General features: G+C 35.0%; 1 protein-coding gene across 1 annotated transcript in view; it reads left to right on the top strand.

The window, feature by feature from the left end:
* Positions 1-21458, top strand: part of LOC145680826 (protein DDI1 homolog 2-like) — a 114052-nt gene extending 92594 nt beyond the window's left edge. The window contains exons 4-5 of the mRNA XM_081751920.1: positions 10764-10853; positions 21058-21458. Coding sequence (XP_081608046.1) covers positions 10764-10853; positions 21058-21248 — 281 coding nt within the window. The 3' untranslated portion in view covers positions 21249-21458. The remainder of the gene's footprint in view (positions 1-10763; positions 10854-21057) is intronic.
* The last annotated feature ends 276 nt before the right edge of the window (positions 21459-21734 follow it).

Below are 21734 nucleotides of genomic sequence, written 5' to 3'. Positions count from 1 at the left end.
CACAAAGAGTTTTATTTTAGCCGTAATAGATTATGAAAAATTAAGAAAACAAAATTGGGGGGGCTGTGTGAACCTGGCCCCCCCACCACGTAGTACAAACGATTTAGTTGGCTCATTTGAAAGATTTTCGTTTGTACCGGATTGTACCGTAGTTTGTTTCGTTTGTACCGTTCTGGATTATGAAAAATTAACGAAACAAAATGGGGGCCCAGATCAAACAGGCCCCCAAATCACGACTTAATATACCAGGTACCCATGATTTTTGTATGTCATATGAAAGTACTTGGTTAGTACAGGATTGTACCACAAAGAGTTTTATTTTAGCCGTAATAGATTATGAAAAATTAAGAAAACAAAATTGGGGGGGCTGTGTGAACCTGGCCCCCCCCACGTAGTACAAACGATTTAGTTGGCTCATTTGAAAGATTTTCGTTTGTACCGGATTGTACCGTAGTTTGTTTCGTTTGTACCGTTCTGGATTATGAAAAATTAACGAAACAAAATGGGGCCCAGATCAAACAGGCCCCCAAATCACGACTTAATACACCGGGTACCCATGATTTTTGTATGTCATACGAAAGTACTTGGTTAGTACAGGATTGTACCACAAAGAGTTTTATTTTAGCCATAATAGATTATGAAAAATTAAGAAAACAATAATGGGGGGGCTGTATGAACCTGGCCCCCCACCACCACGTAGTACAAACGATTTAGTTGGCTCATTTGAAAGATTTTCGTTTGTATCGTAGTTTGTTTCGTTTGTACCGTCCTGGATTATGAAAAATTAACGATACAAAATGGAGGCTCAGATGAAACAGGCCCTCAAATCACGACTTAATACACCGGGTACACATGAGTTTTGTATGTCATATGAAGGTACTTTTTTACTAGCGGATTGTAACACAATGAGTTTTATTTTAGCCATAATAGATTATGAAAAATTAAGAAAACAATATTGGGGGGGCTGTATGAACCTGGCCCCCCCCACCACGTAGTACAAACGATTTAGTTGGCTCATTTGAAAGATTTTCGTTTGTACCGGATTGTACCGTAGTTTGTTTCGTTTGTACCGTTCTGGATTATGAAAAATTAACGAAACAAAATGGGGCCCAGATCAAACAGGCCCCCAAATCACGACTTAATACACCGGGTACCCATGATTTTTGTATGTCATACGAAAGTACTTGGTTAGTACAGGATTGTACCACAAAGAGTTTTATTTTAGCCATAATAGATTATGAAAAATTAAGAAAACAATATTGGGGGGGCTGTATGAACCTGGCCCCCCACCACCACGTAGTACAAACGATTTAGTTGGCTCATTTGAAAGATTTTCGTTTGTACCGTAGTTTGTTTCGTTTGTACCGTCCTGGATTATGAAAAATTAACGATACAAAATGGAGGCTCAGATGAAACAGGCCCTCAAATCACGACTTAATACACCGGGTACACATGAGTTTTGTATGTCATATGAAGGTACTTTTTTACTAGCGGATTGTAACACAATGAGTTTTAGTTTGATTTAGATTTAGGTTTGTGGGTTAAACTGGCCCGCACAACTTATTTTTCATTAAAATTCAAATCAAAACGGTATCAAATATTTTTACCCGATATGTTCAAATTTGTAACGCCAAAATTAAAGTTTGTACCCTCATCAATTTCGAAAAAGGTTGGATTTTTGATAACGGGTGGAGCAGAGCCTCACAACTATTTTTCTTTCCAATTCGAATCAAAATGACACCATAAATTGGTACCCCATACTTACCAATTTGTACCACCAAATTAGAACTTGTACTTCCACCAATTTCGAGAAATTTTAGTTTTGATGGCGGGTCAAACTGGATTGCACAACTTATTTTTCTTTCAAATTCGAATCATAACGGTATCGAAAAATTTGAATCATAACGGTACCCATTATGCGCCCACTTGTACCATGAAAATTAGAATTTGTACACACTACTTATTTCGACAAAATTGGGATGTAATGGAGGATCAGTGGATCAGCATGACCACAACTGGCCTACACAACACATTTTTTTTTTTAATTTGAATGAAAACTGTATTAAAACTTTGTAAACAATATATACCAATTTGTACCTCCAAAACTATGATTTGCACCCTCACCAATTTCGCGAGAATTGAATTTTTAATGGCGAGTCAAGTAGGCTTGCACACTTTTTCTTCCCAATTCAAATCAAAACGGTACCAGAATTCTGTACCCAATGTGTACCAATTTGTAACACCAAAATTAGAATTTATATCCCAAGAAATTTCGTGGAGCGTGGCAAGTCACGTCAGACAGAATTTTGTTGGCAGGTCAAACTTGCTCACACAACTTATTTTTCTTTCCAATTTTAATCAAAATTTTTCAAAAATTTGTACCCTATATGTTCAACTTTTTCAACAAAACTTAGAATTTCTAGCCCCATCAATTTCGAGGAACTTGTGGAACTTTCGAGGGACTTGAACTGGCGAGCACAAAACTTTTTGCTTCCTAATTCGAATCAAAACTGTACCAAAACTTGTAGCCAATATGTAACAACTTGTATCACCAAAACTAGAATTTGTACAGCAACCAATTTCAAGAAATATGAATTAAATTGCAGGTCAAACTGGCCGGCCAACTTATTTTTGTTTCAAATTCGAATCAAAACCTCACCAAAAATTTGAACAAAATATGTACCAATTTGTACCGCCGCAATTAGAATTTGTACCCCTACTAATTTCGAGAAATTATAATTTCTGGTGGCGGGTGAAACTGGCCCGTATAACTTATTTTTCTTTGCAATTCGAATGAAAACGGTACCAATAATGTGTACTCGATATGTATCAATTTCTACCTATAAAATTAGAATTTGTACCCTCACCGATTTGGAGAAATTTGAATTTTCAATGCTGGAGCCAACTTAACGTCGAAACTTGGCTCGCGCAACACATTTGGTTTATGAATTCGGATTAAAATGTTACCAAAAGTTTGTGGCAAGTATGTACCAGTTTGTACTCTCAAATTTAGAATTTCCAACCTTACCAATTTCTAGAAATTTAAATTTTCATTGCAATCTTCCTGGGCATGGCAATCCTTTTTTTTTTTTTTTTTTTGTATTCAATCAAAATAGTATTCGATTCGAACGAGAACGTGCAAACAAATTTCCCCGCAATTCATAAAAACGGAACGGAAATTTGCTTATGATTTGCATGAGCAAAATCATGTACGAATAAAGATTAGAAATTGTTATTCAACGAAGGGCCAATTTATCACCAAGTCAACTCTTCCAGGCCAAAGGCTTATTCAGAATTCATATGAATTTGTCCAAATTTTTTAGACAATTTGTAACAAAAAATATTACATTGTACCTGCACCAATTCAATAAATCTGAAATGCTTACTCAAATGTGTGTATCTATTTGATCTCAAGGTAAACCAGAGAAACGAATTTTTTAAAATTCGACATCACTACTTCGCAAATGAATTTGTTACTATTTCCATTAAACATTTTAACTCTGGAGTGTATTATTGATGGTAACTGAATTTGTAAAAATTTGTATAAGCAAATTAGAACTTAGACTCTGTTTTCGAAACGGAGATATGAGTGGATAGAGACGATTTCACAGAACTGATCCTCTGAATGAGTTCTATAATAAAAATTAATATTATCCATGATCACAAATGGTTGGAGAAAAAAATCACCCACTCATAAATATTTTGGAGTCTCCAACATATGTAGATGTTTGACTCTCTCTCCCCCAACCAAGTTGTTTTGTGATAATGCTTTCCTTTATTCTTTCTAACATTTGGTACACCGTAGAAAAATATTAAAATAATTTTGTCTTCGGTGTTTATAAATGGCGCAAAACTAATATCTATTTGGCACAAATTTTTGGTAACATTTTGATTCGAATTAATAAAAGAAATGTGTTGGCCGAGCCAGGTTTCGACGTCAAGTTGGATCGAGCATTGAGAATTCAAATTTCTCAAAATTGGTAGTTGCACAAATTCTAATTTTTGTGGTACAAATTGGTACATATTAGGTACATATTTTCGATACCATTTCGATCCGAATTGAAAAGAAAATAAGTTGTGGGGACCAGCTTGACGTTGCCACCAAAAATTCAAATTTCTCGAAATAACTGGGGATACAAATTTAATTTTGGTGGTACAAATTGGTACATATTGAGTACAAATTTTTGATACTGTACTGATTCTAATTGGAAAGATAAGCAAGTTATGCAGGCAGCTTGAACCGCCAACATAAATTCAAATTTCTCGATATTGGTGGAGGTACAAATTCTAATTTTGGTGGTATAAATTGGTACATATTGGGTACAAATATTTGGTCCACCATCAAGAATTCTAATTTCTCGAAATTAGTGGGGGTAGAAATTCTAATTTTGTTGATACAAATTTCTACATATAGGGTACAAATTTTTGGTACCGTTACGATTCGAACTAGAATGAAAAAAAGCAGTGGAGGAGAAAATTTTCCTCCACAAAAATTCAAATTTCTCGAAATTAGTTGGAGTATAACTCTAATTGTCGTCGTACAAATTGGTACATATTAGGTACCAACATTTAGTGCCATTTTGATTCGAATTGGAAGGGAAAAGAGTTGTTCGGCTCTGCTTCACCCGTTATATATGAAAATTTCATTTTTGTCGAAATTAGTGAGGGTACAGATTATAATTTTGACGGTACAAATCGTTACATATAGGGTACAGGTATTTGGTACAGTTTTGATTCAAATTTTAAAGAAAAATAAGTTGTGCGGATCAGTCTAACCCGCATATCTAAATTCGTATTTCTCGAAATTGGTGGGGATATAAATTCTAATTTTGATACTGCAAATTCGTAAATATTGGCTACAATTTTTTGATGCCGTGTTGATTCGAATTTGAAAGAAAAATAAGTTGCCCAAGCCAGCATGATCCTCCATCAAAAATTCAAACTTCTAGATATTGATGCGGGTGCTAATTCTAATTTTAGTGGTATGAATTGGTACAGATCTGGTACAAATTTTTGGTCCCGTTTTGATTCGAATTGTAAAGAAAAATAAGTTATGAGGGTAACTTCGATCCGCCGTCTAAAATTCACAATTCTCGAAATTGGTGGGAGTACAAATCTAAATTTTGTGGTACAAATTGCGTACAAATTTTTGGTAACGCCTTGCTTGGAATCGGAAAGAAAAACAAGTTGTGCAGGCCAGCGTGACACATCAAAAATTTAAATTTGTAGAAATTGGTGGGAGTAAAAATTCTTACAATTTTTTTGATATTTTCATTCGAATTGAACAGAAAAATTTGTTGAGTGGGCCTGTTTGACTCACCATCAAAAATTAATATTTCTCGAAACTCATGGGGGATCAAATTGTAATTTTCGTAATAAAAAAATAGTACATATTGGTTACAAATTTTTGGTGCCGTTTCGATTCAAATTCGAAGGAAAAAGAGTTGTGCGGGCCAGTTTGATCCGCCAATAAAAATTCATGTTTGTCGAAATTGGTGGTAGTACAGATTATAATTTTGGTGCTACAAATTGGTATATATTGGGTACAAATTTTGGTAACGGTTTAGTTGGAATTGAGAAGAAAAATGACTTGTGCTGTCCAGATTGACTTCCCAACAAAAGTTCAATTTTCTCAAAAAATATTCGGGGTACAATTTTCAATTTTTGTGGTACAGATTGGTGCATATTGGGTACAAGTTTTGGTAGTTTTTTGCTTCGAATTGAAAAAGGAAAATAAGTTCTCCAGCCCAGCCTGACGCGCCATTAAAAATTCAAATTCCTCGAAATTGATGGCGGTACAAATTCTAACTTTGATGCAATAAATTGATACATATTGGGTTCAAATTTTTGGTGACGTTTTGATTCGAATTGGAAAGAAAACAAACATGTGCGGGCCAGGTTGACCTGCCATGACAAATTCAAATTTCTCGAAAGTCATATGTATCCTGTGTTTTAAAACTTGATTAGAATGTTTGCTTGAATTGGGACCCCAGTTTGTTTCGTTAATTTAACATAATCTACGGCGGGAAAAACGAAACAAACTACGGTACAATCCGGTACAAACGAAAATCTTTCAAATGATTCAACTAAATCGTTTGTACTACGTGGTGGGGGGGCCAGGTTCACACAGCCCCCCAATTTTGTTTCCTTAATTTATCATAACCTGTTACGGCTAAAATAAAACTCTTTGCCGTAGAATCCGGTACTATCCAAGGGCTTTAATATGACATACAGAGGTCATGTGTATTTGGTGTATTAAGTCGTGATTTGAGAGCCTGCTTGAGCTGGGCCCTCATTTTGTTTCGTTAATTTTTCATAATCCAGAACGGTACAAACGAAACAAACTACGGTACAATCCGGTACAAACGAAAATCTTTCAAATGAGCCAACTAAATCGTTTGTACTACGTGGTGGGGGGGGGGGGCAGGTTCACACAGCGCCCCAATTTTGTTTTCTTAATTTTTCATAATCTATTACGGCTAAAATAAAACTCTTTGTGGTACAATCCTGTACTAATCAAGTACTTTCATATGACATACAAAACTCATGGGTACCCGGTGTATTAAGTCGTGATTTGGGGGCCTGTTTGATCTGGGCCCCCATTTTGTTTCGTTAATTTTTCATAATCCAGAACGGTACAAACGAAACAAACTACGGTACAATCCGGTACAAACGAAAATCTTTCAAATGAGCCAACTAAATCGTTTGTACTACGTGGTGGGGGGGCCAGGTTCACACAGCCCCCCAATTTTGTTTTCTTAATTTTTCATAATCTATTACGGCTAAAATAAACTCTTTGTGGTACAATCCTGTACTAACCAAGAACTTTCATATGACATACAAAAATCATGGGTACCCGGTGTATTAAGTCGTGATTTGGGGGCCTGTTTGATCTGGGCCCCCATTTTGTTTCGTTAATTTTTCATAATCCAGAACGGTACAAACGAAACAAACTACGGTACAATCCGGTACAAACGAAAATCTTTCAAATGAGCCAACTAAATCGTTTGTACTACGTGGTGGGGGGGCCAGGTTCACACAGCCCCCCAATTTTGTTTTATTAATTTTTCATAGTCTATTACGGCTAAAATAAAACTCTTTTTGGTACAATCCTGTACTAACCAAGTACTTTCATATGACATACAAAAATCATGGGTACCCGGTGTATTAAGTCGTGATTTGGGGGCCTGTTTGATCTGGGCCCCCATTTTGTTTCGTTAATTTTTCATAATCCAGGACGGTACAAACGAAACAAACTACGGTACAATCCGGTACAAACGAAAATCTTTCAAATGAGACAAATAAATCGATCCTAGGACAATGTGGGGGGGCTGCGTGAACTTGGCCCCCCCACTTTGTTTTCTTAATTTCTCATACTGCAGTACAGTACAAACAAAAATATTTGCGGTACAAACCGGTACAAACGAAGTACTTTTTATTGATATGCGGAAATCGTTTGTACCGAGAGGTGGGGGGGCCAGGTTCACAAGGGTGACAGAGCTGCGACCAAGTTTTTGAATGAGCTTTTTGTCTTTTCGTTTTACCCAGTCCTTACGTTAAATGCACATGCAGCTCTTGCCATTTTATACCCTGCTCAATGACGTAAAGCATTACGATAGCTTGGCGTAAAGCATTTTCAGACCACCTGGCCAGTATGTTTTGACATTTCCTTCCCATCTGGAAAAGAAATGAACAAATATCAGACGAATCACATTTCATAGCCACTTCAAAAAACAAAAAAAAAAAAACATTTAACACTAGTATTATTTTCGTTTAGCGATTAGATAGAGTGGCGTAATTTTCCGACGCGATAGCGGCGTTATTTCTGGAAGGAATAGACTTTGTTTTGACCACTTTTTCTATACTAATTGTAAGAATACTGGTCCTGCATATATTATCTATATCATACTGTTATGCAAGTATGGCCTTATCGACGCATACCTCTAGTAATAGTAAAATCTTACTTTTACAGAAACAAATCTCCTACGTCATTTGACGCACTGAAATTTTGCAAATGTTTTCCTCTACTCCGCAGCTGCCACGTCAACACTTGTTCACTACTTTCTCTCTACTGACGCGTGACTGGCCTCTAGTCTTTGCGCGTCTACGAAGACAACAGGCATCACTGCATATCACATACCCATAAGTGATCAGCTTACGAACCATGTGTTGATCCTAACACTGTGGAAAGTTTTAAATGGCGTTACTACTCGACTACTCTCGAGCAGTGTTATATTATAATAATATTTTATTTCTTATATAATTTATTATCGTCTGAATACATAGTAGATTCTGAATATTTACTTTCTTCTTTTAAATAGATTAGAGTGGAAATAATAACGGTCCGAAGTTCAATTCTCGCCATACGTATTAACATGGGTTAACGGTTGAGGGTTAAACTATTTATGCGATATTATTTAACTATTAAGCTGTTTAAACTATTTACCTATATGATATAGTGGCAACTCTTGACGTAAATCACATCAGCAGAATCTAAATGTTATTGTTACAAGTTAAGGGGAGAAAGCTTAGCTAATTATCCTAATTCTTGTTTTCTTTAAAAAGTTTCACGGTTATGCGTCGAGGCCAAGGATAAAGGTAAAATAAGATCGAGGATAATGGTGAAATGACGAAACTAGGAGAAAACACGAGAACTCCGAGAAAGAAACACGCACACGCGAAAGAAGCACAAGAACCCCACTTAGCAGGAGCTGTTATGGAACAGGGACTCCGTGCGGCTGAGATGAGTCTAGGACTGAGTCATCACGGCCCCACTAATAATATTCTTGTGCATACTTCCCTGAAACTTAATGAATCTTGTTGCGATAAAATATTAATTTTACTCGATGTGCTTTCCTTCAAGAGACGCCGCTGCTTTTACCTGTAACAACTTTAGTCAGTATTATTTATATTTCATATACACACCGAAAATATACGTTCTTAAAATCAGCTACTACTGCTGTGAATGACTTTTATCTTTGTTTGGGTATAAACATCGAAGAAGGATGTTAGGTGATAAGCATCATTTTAATAAGATACGGGAGTGATTCAAACGTAAACCTTAAATGTGTTATAAAATGCCAAAAAGTTATATAATGGAATTTGTATTTGGCAGTAGTGCTCCTCGAATTCCACAAAATGACCGACAGGTGGAAGAGTGGCTTACAGCACAGGAGATGATAACAGTATTAGTACGAAGATGGCTGTCACTAACAACATGCATAAGGAATTTTCAAGGCATTCGAGTGCTGCGTCAATTACAGTCATTGGCAGGTCACAAGCCTCTTCGCTTTGCTCCATACAAAGTGGAATATTTTTGTTATTTTTAAAGATAGAACAATGATTCTGATACCGTTCGAAAGCTCTTAATGCAAACTCTTTTGTATACTTCACAAATATTCAATATCTTGGCATCATGTTATATTATTTGATGCTGAACACAAAAAATGCATTAACGAAACAGTATTTTTTGCCATTATTAAACATGGCGGCCACACATGATAACACATTTTAGTTAAAAATAATTTTATGTCCATTTTCCTTTATCAGACATAAAACGGTGTTTCAACTTTTATTTATTAGCAAGTTATAAAGTGGTAATATTGTTACAGGTGATTTTCCATGGCCGCCATCTTGAAGCCGCCATTGCAAAAAAAAAAAAGTGTGGGGGACAAACACCCAACTTTTTTCACTTCCTTATGGACAAGAGAATATATTTCAGTAATAATTTCCTCCATGCACGGACTTGCATACAGAAGTATTGTCAGCCTCAGGACTATAAATGCAGCACTGCTTTTGAGACCATTATTTTCTCAGAGCCTCGTTCGTTTACGTAAAATATGAAATTATTGTAGTGGTCTGTGTTGATTGTGATGCCATGTTTCAATAAATCACTCAGAAGTAGACGTTAGCAGTCTTATAGTACCTTCATTAACGTTTTATCGAGGGAATGTTATGTCTTGAACGAGGTAGGCGGCGGTGATAATTTGTGTGCTGATAAACCACACTGCATCTTTCTGATTCACGATTGTAAGCATGAACATAGTTCTCATCATTGATATGGACTCCATGTTTACATTACAGCAAATGCTGTATTATTATTTCTTTTTCCGCTGCTTTTAGTTTTAAAATCGGTGTTTAAGGGGTATTAGACTGCAGCTTTTCTCTGGTCTAGACGTTTCCGCTCCAACACTAATGTTTATTTCTGAAGTTAATTTTCTCACTATTACGTGCCGATTTCTGAGAATAAGTTTCTCATCTTGGACGTTTATGCCGTTATCAGTGCGGCTTGATTAGGAGCACGAGCTAAATTTACATATTTTCATTCCGTTTTATTAATATATACTTGTGATTGTGGCAATATTTCTTCCCAGTATTGCACAACCATATTCCAAATATTCTCAGTTGATTTCACATCTTTCACAACAATGCTTGACTCTTCACAACGAGCGTTTGGTCTCCACTTCCACTCTACTTTAAAATGTTTGGACTCATTCGTTCTATCTAATTTATGGATCAACAGTGTGTCTATCAGTACTCGGAAAATAACGTTCAAATTCTTAACAGTTCTACCTTTGAAAAATACGACTGGAATTTGAACCACTTTCGTATAATTTAAATGACTCTACTTTATATATTTTTGTAGGCTACATTAATACATCTTTTATCGACTTAAAATTAGTTATATTAAAAAGCTTGTGTGTGGTTTAAGTATAAGCATTTAAACCGAATTAATGTCTTTTTTTCTTCTTTTGTTTCCCTAGGTCACAAATCTCGTCTGAATGTTGAAGGGAAATTGAAGTACATAGAACTGAACTTCCAGGGAATGAAGCATGTTGTTCAATTATATGTTGGTAAGTTCTATTGTCAAGACAAATACAAATTAAAGCCAAAAACTTAATATAAAAACTACTCACCATGTCCATCACTATACGAAACATTTACACTACTTAAACGATACAAAATATTAGTAAGATGATTAAAATGATAGCACACCTTTTTGTTTAGTCGGAGCAATTACAATTTATAGTAAACGTGATTCAACGTTCTGATTCACTGCTCCAATTACAAGTGATTCAATTACATGATCAATCCATATAAATCACAGTAACCGGAGTAGTTAATAACATAAACCAATAAAGTCTGTTGGACAGAAAAGAGATTTACGCACTAGAACTTTTGAATCCATAAATAAACTCGCCATGATAATCGCTCTAGCTTTCTATTACAAAATTCAAAATTCAAGAATTCATTTCCATTCAAGAGGTCATTAGGAGTATTGGACGTATATATGTACGAACATGCTAACATTACAATATTATAAGTCCCAATTGCATGATCCTAATAAACAACTAACTACTATTCAATAAATTTTTCAAAGTAATCCTCCAGAATGTGGCCAACGTTGATTTCTGAAACAGTTTAGATGGTATTCAAAAGTAAAGTAAGCAAATTATAATTTTAATATTGAAAGCTAATGTTTCAAAAATCTTATAGTAATAGCAGTAGTTTGTTTGCGGGTCACGTTAAACCTAACTACTTAACAGTCACTGCTCCGCTGTTCCCTCCATACTTATCTCCCTGACTTTGTTCGAAAAAAAAATAGATAGTTATGATACTGGAAATGAATGATTTTCTGTTTATCATTGAGACAAGATCCGTATTAAATATCAAAATGTTATAATTACTTACATGAAATCTACAAATATGTATTTCATGTTAAGCGTAATTCTGTTTAAGTAACTATGCAACATGAACACAATAAACTACAGCAAGTTGTTACCGTTCACCTTTAGGGCATCCAATATTTTACAAGCTTTACCGCCACCCTACATTAAGCATTTATCCCTTTTACGATCCATGTACATTTTCGTACCTTAATGGAGTGTTGTCTTTAACCGCTTATTTAGGTCCTATAAGAGGCATTTAAGGCAATTGTTTCTTGTGGTCAAGTCAAACATAGACCAAAGAACACCCCAGATGCGTTTTGGAAGCAGATTGTCAACTTGGTGCCGCCAAATCGGAGCGGGGGCGTGACATCACATCTTTCCTTAAGGGGATTTTCAAAAAAAAATCCCACTCTTAACTTTCAAGATATCATACTGAAATTTTGCATACGCATTGTGTACACCTCTAACTACTTATCAAGTTCTTCTTTGATATCTGTACATCAACTCGGGCCCCAAGAAACATTATGAATATAACCTGAAATTAGAGTTAATACTCACAGTTCGAGTATTATGAATAGTTATAACCCAAAGATGAAGTCTTTGCTTCACGAATGTTGTTCCAGTGGACGCAGAAAAGCCGAAAAGCCTTCAATTATATGTGAAACATTTTAAGATTTTATCTTATGTCTCCTAATGTATGTGTATACCAAAATTTATTTATAGTTTATATGTCTCTAGGAAACCAAAAACAGTTATTAGCACATAGGCATATAGTTTATTGTAAGTATTAAAGTATATAAGAAATATTACTGAATCATATTATGACGCTGCTGCTAGATTCAAAGTGAAAGGAAACACAAGAAGCTAACCACTCTCTAAGTTAACAGTGCATCAACCTCTCCTATTCTACGGAAGATTCACAGAGCTCTTCTAACATCAATAGTACTAGAGATGTCATATTTCATGCTGATTAATATAAACGTTTCCAATATGCCCTGAGACAGGAGAGAGGGCAATTTTAATTATTTTCGGTTTTGTTAATACTCGTTCGCAGCACATTTGTGTACATGATAATGTTAAGGCATATTTACAGGCGACATAAAGTGCGTTAAATGAACTCGCCTGTTGTATAAAGTCAACAAGAATACTGCTGCACAGGATAAGCAGTGCCACAAGCTCTACCAGTTTTCACAATTGCTTGGCCTTCCTTTTCTTCGGAGCCTTCAGCATTTAAATCTCCTTCGATGTATCCCTGTTTAGTAGTTTGTCCAGTTTCTTTGAAGGTTAAGATATCAGCAGATAAAGCTTCGTACATGTTTGCGAATTGTACAAGTTCTTTCGATAGTTGAGCCTTATTAAGATTTAACTTTGTTGCAAGTGCTACAAATGCGTTCCCTGGAAGCTGTTCTTTTATTTCGTTAAAACATATAGGGCCTTATTCAGAGTCATTTTGACGTATAATTAGCATCATACTATAGGCCTGACTTCTGCAGGAAACATATGTTAGTCTAACCCTTTAGTATGGCACTAACCACGCATCAAAACGACTCTGCATAAGGCCCTTATAATCTAGCAACCGCAAATCCTTAAGTAATTCAGAAGGAGGTTCAAACCTTTCTTCCACACTGTGGAGGAGAGCTTTTCTTCATAAAGCTGTCAGCTTTATTTACGTGGTAATAGGGCCCCAGGGTGGGGACCTGTTCTGTTTCTTTATGGTGGTGCAATAACTTGTCAAACGACTAACAGAGAGCACAAGCAGGACTTCTCATTTCGGCATTTGTGGGGCCCCCAATACATATTTAGACAATATGATGCTGGAGCCCCAATCTTCATATTATTGAAATGTATTCTTACTAGGCCACAAACAAACGGTCTCAAATAGGTCTTTATTGTATTGTTAGTTTCATTCCAATAATAGGACCTCAAGACTAAGGAGTGTATTGAAAAGTAGTTAGCAACATTGGGGGTGTCGGTGTGCACTTGCGAGGGTGCATAGACGGCAAAACCTGGAAGCACCTGGTCAGTTGAAGTCTTGTAAACGGGTAGCTGCGTGCTTGTTGCTGTATTCCGAGTTGAATGGGAAATGACGCGTGTGAAACGGGAAGTGAAGTGGGAAATCCTGCACAATTGGTGCATCGTCAAAGGCATAACATACAATCAGATAGGAAATAAGTGTGGGGTTCATGATAGAACTGTGAAATCAGTCATTGAGAAATTCGGTGAACATTACAGCTTTGAAGATATGCCGAGATCCGGGCGAAAAAGGGTCCCAGAAACCCTGGACTCGACCGTGAAGTTGTGCGGTTGATACACCAAAATCCATCAATGTCTGTGCGGGATTTGGCTACCAAAGCGAGAACGTCCATAGAGATGATTCAGCGTATCAAAGCCAGACATAATTTGAAGACCTATAAGAAGCAAAAACGTGCGAAACAAACACCAAAGCAGAGACAAACGGCACAAACAAGAGCCCGCAAGCTGTATGACAACATCATAAAGTCACCAGAGCGATGTGTGTTGATGGACGATGAAACGTACGTAAAAGAGGACTCAAAAACACTTCCGGGACCCCAATATTATACTGCACGTAATGCTGGGGATGTATGTGCTGCACAGAAGTACGTTGACGTGGAAAAATTTGGGGAAAAAGTACTGGTATGGTAGGCAATCTGCTCCTGTGGTTTGCGCTCCGGTATTTTTTATGCAGAATCCACCATAAACGCAGAAGTGTACCGAAAGGAATGTCTAAAAAAAAGACTGCTGCCATTGTATAAAAGGCATGCAATCCCCCCTTGTTTTGGCCCGACTTAGCAACGGCACACTATGCTAAGACGACAGTACAGTGGCTCAATGAACAGAACATCAAGTTTGTAGGGAAACACATGAATCCACCAAACTACCCACAACTCCGTCCAATCGAAAGATATTGAGCAATTGTCAAACGCAACTTCCGAAAGAATGATAAACCAGTGCGCAACATGGCGAACTTCAAGAGAAACTGGGCTGCAGCATCCAGGAAATGCACCGTCGAGACTGTGCAACGGTTAATGGCTGGAATTAAACAGAATCTACGTTCATATGTACGACGGGACATGTAAGTTGTATTTTCTTTGTCATGTAGATACATAGAGGTTCTCTATTAATAAAAATGTGGGTTTGCTTCACTTTTTATATTTTCTTTTGACTTTCCTGACATATGCAATGTTGCTAACTACTTTTCGATACACTCCTTACATTCAATGCTGGGGACACCGAACTCTGGGAACGGAACAAACTACAACGAGTAACTATGCTCCAACATGAGACATGTTTTATCTTACATTTCATGTTATTCAATAGTCATTATATATATATATATATATATATATATATATATATATATATATATATATATATATATATATATATATATATATATATATATATATCAGTGGCGTATTTAGGGGGGGCTTCCGGGCTTAAGCCCCCCGAAAGTTAGCAAACCCCCCCGAAACAAAATCGTAAATACGCCACTGATATATATATATATATATATATATATATATATATATATATATATATATATATATATATATATAGAGAGAGAGAGAGAGAGAGAGAGAGAGAGAGAGGGACCCCGGCAAGAATCCCTGAACTCCTGCCCTGGCCAGTCCGAGCCTTCATTTGTCCAACGACGCCGGCCTTCCAAAATTTCTGCGGGTGCATATTAATGGCGGGACCTGTTAGCCTATATGTTTTCAAAGAAGTCTCGGTGTTTGTTTGACTTATTTTTAGTTAAAATCTTTTATGAACACTGTCATAAAGGTCTGTACTGTGCTACAGTAAAATATACCAGGTATTATAAGGATAAGTTGGGGCTGCCCTAGCTCAGTCGGTAACACCGGTGACTTAAACGCAAGAGAAACGAGCTCAAACCAGGACCCAAACTAAAACTCTTGTAGGTGCGCCGCACCCACAAGATTATTTGTGTGGGTGCTGGAGCCCCGGAGCATCCACGTATTCGGCACGCATACATTTGTCTATAACTCAAAATTCCTACGGTACACATGACGAATAGGTATACTAATACAAAATAATTACACATACCTCGCCATTTGGACAAATTAGACTCTGTAATAAATTCAAAAAAATATTTTTCATAAGCGACGTTACATTCCACAGTGCAGATTTACTTTACGGAGGCTTGATGTTTACAGGTACAAATGCAGTGTTCATCTCAAACTACATTATGAGAAAACAAATTTTTACTGCAAAATTTTCTCAGATAATGACAGACATTACGTAAGGCTTTGCATCACCGCATCTCAAAATCTGCATTTATTTTGCGATAATAGGTATAAGACTTATGATTAATTTTTGTATGTTCTGAGTTGGATTACTCTCTGCAATTTTTGTGGAGACTGGTATGGAATAAAGTCCAATAACAGTAAAATGTTATATAAGTGCAAGTGCGTGTGTCCCATCATAATTGTGGAGTGCCAGGATCAATTTTAATCAAACTCGATACACTTATGATTTACAACCTGGAAAACAATAATGTAGAGGAAAACATTTTCCCTGCAGAGGTGGAGAGGGCATTAATGTACCGCTTAGATTATTAGTGACGTAACTCCAAAATTGATTTTTTTTTATCAGCACTGATATTTGAAGTGCAACGTCTCATGAACAATTGATATGTGTATTATGTTGACAATCAAAACCATAATTATGAAGTTTATAGTTTTGTAATCACTATTTTTAAAAAAATCATTAAAAAGTAGTATAATAAGTAGTAAAATGAAATCTTTCAGTTTAACGTCCAACATTTATGGTCTTTAGGCTAAGGGAGATAGATGATTAGGGCAAATGAATGATTATGGAATATTTGGTGGAATTAAAATGTGGAAGTAAAGGGAAGTGCTCCGAGAAAACCCACGAATATGATATAGTCCATCATAAACTTGCTTGGGCAGGGATCGAACCAGGGACACCACGCATCAGAGGTAAGCGCTTTACAACTGAGCCACTGTACCCCTTCTTTTAAAAGTATAGAAATGAATTAAAGCATTAGTCCATTCTTTTCATTTTTTGGAGTTAGACCACTTGACATCCAGGTGGTCCGAATAATTGAAATAAATCACTATTAGTGTCGAATTAATAGGTTTCTGAGTAGCTGAAATGAATACTGACCTTCTTAATACCTTTTAAGTCCAAGGGAAACCCACATTAACATCCCAACTTCGTCAGAAAGAGTGACGTATAAAAATAATGCAAAACGACCGTTATTAACGTTGAGTTCATAGTTTTTGGGGTTGTTAAGCTGATTAGTGGTATCCCCGTTGATATTTAAACCTAAGTTGAGACGAGAGTATGAGACATCCCGATAAACTCTAGAGTCGGTATAAGAAGGGAGTAACATGTAAAAATGATCTAAAACAATCAGTATTATAATGTCGAATCAACAGTTTTCGCCAATTATTTTCTGGCAAATCGATGTCATTCTTCGAGTTCATGACACTGTAGAGGCAACTTTAACTAACACCTTCAATTATAGTTATTTATTTCACATTTGACTGTAGAAGCACCATAGAAATACTATTTAGAAAGTAATCATTTAGTAGCACCTACGTAGGTCAGAGCAAATGAACTGACTAACGAGTTATAAAGGAATTTTGTACGATAACTAGAACCGGAACTGTTTCAATCCAAAAAGAACAATGAAAAATTATAAATCGAACGAATAAAATCGTATTCCATAAATTATAACACAATCATTTGATATTTCACAGATCAGTTTTAACTTCTATTTAGGCAAATATATTTTAGATTACGAATTACTTTTTTAAATCAATATAATAGAAGAAGTAAACCAGTGAGCTAAACCAGAACTTGATTTTTTTTCCTCTAGCATTTGCTTGTCATTTCGTGGCTACGAGTAAAGACGAATCAAATTGAGAATAAAGAAGCATATGTCGGATCTATTTCCTTTTCAATCCACTGATTTTGGGTGTTCATTTAAAGTATTTTCCCTGCTTTTGTACACTTAGCATACTGATTATAAATTCCATGTTAATAACCTTGTTGTTAATTGCTAAAAATATCTTTAATTTGTTTAGAATTTAAATGTATTGACCTTCGCTAACTTCACTTCATTGTTTTAATTTTCATAACTCAAGAACAATGAAGAATATGAAAAATGTAAGAAGTGAGCCAGATAGTACACGCAAAATACAATTATATGTACTAATAATATTTAAGACCTTTTACATACTGCATAATTGTAGGTTCCGAATTATTCACGTCATTAACTGCGCACCCAAGTTTCTGATATATAAAAAAAGAGAATTTGAAACAGTTATTAAGTAGTATTTACAGATATAACCTGGCTTCTATGCTACCGGTACATTTTTTTTTTAATATTCTTCCCTAAAATTCAGATAAATGACATGAACTGAGCAAAGAACTGAGTCAAAAAGTACCGGTACATTTTCTTATGAAGTTTAACGAAGGATCCTAATGTCTCATTGGATACTTTCAAGCTTTATGATTCCTTTCCTTAAATACAACGGGCAACTCAAAGAAAGGACAACAGGTAGTTAATTTAGAAAAAAAAATTCCAATTAAACGGAGCCTATACGATATTATGTATGAAGTCATTGTAAATGGTTATTGAAGACATCTGTGTGCGCTCTATGTCAGTATTATTATTTTCTGTTTCTGCACTCGTATTTCACTACAATATGTGTTCTTATGGTACTTACGGCAATTTTTTTTAAATATTATTGTAATGCTTTATATTTTGTTTTGTTAGGTACATTTCATTATGATTCTAAAATAGCAAAGAAAAACTGTATGTCACAACTTCCTAGTTTATACCCAACACTACTGTACGTAGTAGTCCAAAGGTGACATAAACATCTTACTTATATACACATACTTATAGCAAATATATATATATAACTTACTTATTTAAGTTTACTCTCAAATAAAGAAATGTCACGCGACTTACAGTATTTTCCACTTACCAACATGATATGTAATATACGATATATTTATGTAACATCCACACAAGTACAATTGAGGATTCAAGATTTGAAAAGTGATAAGAAAAGAAAGGAAATAATAATAGAAACACAAAAGAATCAGAAGTAAAATAAAGAAACATAAATATTGAAATCAATGCATATTTTAAATATATATTAGACAAAAGACTAAAATCTAAATCCTTGTATTTACGTTAGGTTAATTATTGTATGTGAAACATTCTTGTTATAGACAAACTCTTAAAACATTCATTTTTAGATTTATAATAAACTAAAGGTGGTCTTGATCTCAAATTAACCTTTTAAGTATTGTATCTAATTTTCATAAGTCACTATTATCAAGGTTACTAATGTTCAATTTATATAAAATATTTGGTCAACCAATACTTACTTCTCCAATGAACTATTATTATCATCCAAGAGTCTACGACCAGAATTCCAATTGGATTTTAAAGTTCCTGGGATTTATGTTTAGCGTACGAAGAACATAAATTTACAAATAAACTCCAATTAAATTACAAAACCATCCCACAAAGAAGAACACTTTTCAACAAATTCTCAGAACACTATTCTCAGATAAAACGCCACAGTGAAGAACGCAAAGAAGAATTCAGACAAAGAAGAATCACCATGTAAATTCCTACAACACACACCTTACAAAGGAGAACACTATTTATTTAACAAATAATCTCTACTAGTGAAGAATACCACAAAGAAGAACACTAACCAAGAAGAAGATGGAGAAAGAAGAACATTAACAAAGAAAAATACAGCAGTATAGTAAACAATACACTACAGTACTTGCCATGCTGAGCAGCAGATATTTTATCATACACCAACAAACATATATAGGTATACAATATAAATTTACTCACTGGACAAAGTTGCTAACAGTTAAATGTCTTTTTTTCTCACTTCAGTGATATGAGTCAAAATAGACGTTTCTTGACTCAATTCGAATCGCTCGAGACACGTAGCACAGCCAGGACAGGAGTTGAATGAGGACATTCTTCTCGATTATATTCGTCTCGTACGTCATGTGTCTGAACGGATAATATAAATCAAGCCTAATATTGTTTCTGAGCCTAATTGAATTGATAAGTAGGAGAACAGTACAAGTCCAAAATAAGTTTACATTTAACTTCAAAACATAATTGTTGAATACATAGGAAAACTCGTTCCTACGAATCAGTAATCAATTTTCAACTTATTAGTAATTTAAACATGAAATCCATGAGTAGTACACCATAACATAATTTTCTTATTGAAATATCCATGAACTGCAATTTTGTACTTGTACTGTTCTTCCACTCTCCGATTCAATTAAATTCGTAGAATAAAAACTTAAAAAAAAAAAAAAAGAACGCTAAATAGAATAATTGCAACTGTACGACATTAAATTAATGTTGACACCTAAAAGCTGACATCTCCTGGTGTCAGTACGTAGAGTTCTACAAACGATTTTCTATTTTTTTTTTTTTGAATAATCAGTTAACGTAAATGTGTGGAACGAAACATAATGTAACGGGTAGGTGTCTTCAATAGAAATAATAAATACATAAGCAATGTTCAAGTTGGTAGAAACATTAATCGATATTAAAAGTAAATAGTGTAAGTGTTAGTAAATTGAAATAATATCTAAATGGTAAACATAGTATTATAAAGAAAATAAATATAAATGAAATATGATAAATGTAATGGAACAATTAGTTAATGAAATATAACTAATTTGTCATAAATAGAGAGTGAAAATATATTTATTGATAATGATATTCTAATGTGTGCAAGTATACAAGGTATTAATGAATGAACTATACTGACAAATTGTAAGAGGTGATTCCTTACATCAAAATAAGAGAAAAAGTTCATATTGACCTGTGGGGAAAAGTGCATAGTTTCAGAGCTAGGGCTGTCAAAAATCGCGAAAAAGTCTAAGGACCACAATGCACAGTTTCTGGAATTCGAAATAGGGCCTGTTGAAATTTGGTTTTCTCGCGATTTTGGACAGCCTTAACTCTGAAACTATGCACTTTTCCCCACAGGTCCATATGAACTTTTTCTCTTATTTTGATGTAAGGAATCACCTCTTACAATTTGTCAGTATAGTTCATTAACACTATATATATATAGGCCTATATATATTCAAAGAAAATTCCGATATGTATGTATAGCATAGCTACAGGGTAATTGTTCCACTTTTAAAACATACATTAAAAGCTAGTGAATATAGAGAAGATAAACCTTCTATACCAAAGATTACACTTGAACATAACTTCTTAAAGGCAACTCTTCACATAAAATGTATACTATCTATAGCATACAAATATATTAAACTAATATTAACATTACTTTCTTTTCATTTTCAGTGAGAGAAGGTCCAACTGAACTGGTGCTTGGTGTGGATTTCTTACGAAAGACTCAAGCGAACATCAACTTAAGTGATAATGCTTTGGTATTCGCTGGAAACCCTTGTGTTAAAGTGACCTTCATGGGAGTAAGGGAAGTCATGCAAATTATCAGAACTACACAAAGACCTTCCACGTTGTCTGTGTTTTAAACGACATTATTAACAGTGTTTCACATAATATAACTAAATTTGAACTCAAACGTTTAACTACACAACCGCGTCTTACCACCGTATAACCTGAGATTAAGTGTATGTGTAACTGTACAAATTATTGAATGAGAAATCATCCTCTTTAAATATGCGAAGAAGAAAATAGATCAGATGTATTGGAATACTGGTGAAATAAATGTGTAAAATATATTCGTGTTATCTAGGATTAATAATTTCTAAACTTCCTTGCGGTACGAAGTTCGAATGTTGCCGAGGAGAAAAATCACATTTTGGTTTCATACGTATTAACAGTACACTAATCGTTATGGTTATAGTAAGGTTTAATAGTTGTAAAGTTTAGTACGAGATTAGACTTCTAACTTTTAATAAGTTTTTCTAATAAAATTCATCACTGCTATCGTCCTGTCAAACATCCCTGTGATCTTTAGTATGTAAAGACCATGGGGATACAGCCAAAATTTCAAT

This window comes from Thermobia domestica, chromosome 3 (assembly GCF_964235325.1).
Source record: "Thermobia domestica chromosome 3, izTheDome1.hap1.1, whole genome shotgun sequence".
NCBI classification, from domain to species: domain Eukaryota; kingdom Metazoa; phylum Arthropoda; class Insecta; order Zygentoma; family Lepismatidae; genus Thermobia; species Thermobia domestica.
Note: the sequence above shows the minus strand (reverse complement) of the source record. Positions and strands in the feature narration are given on the sequence as shown.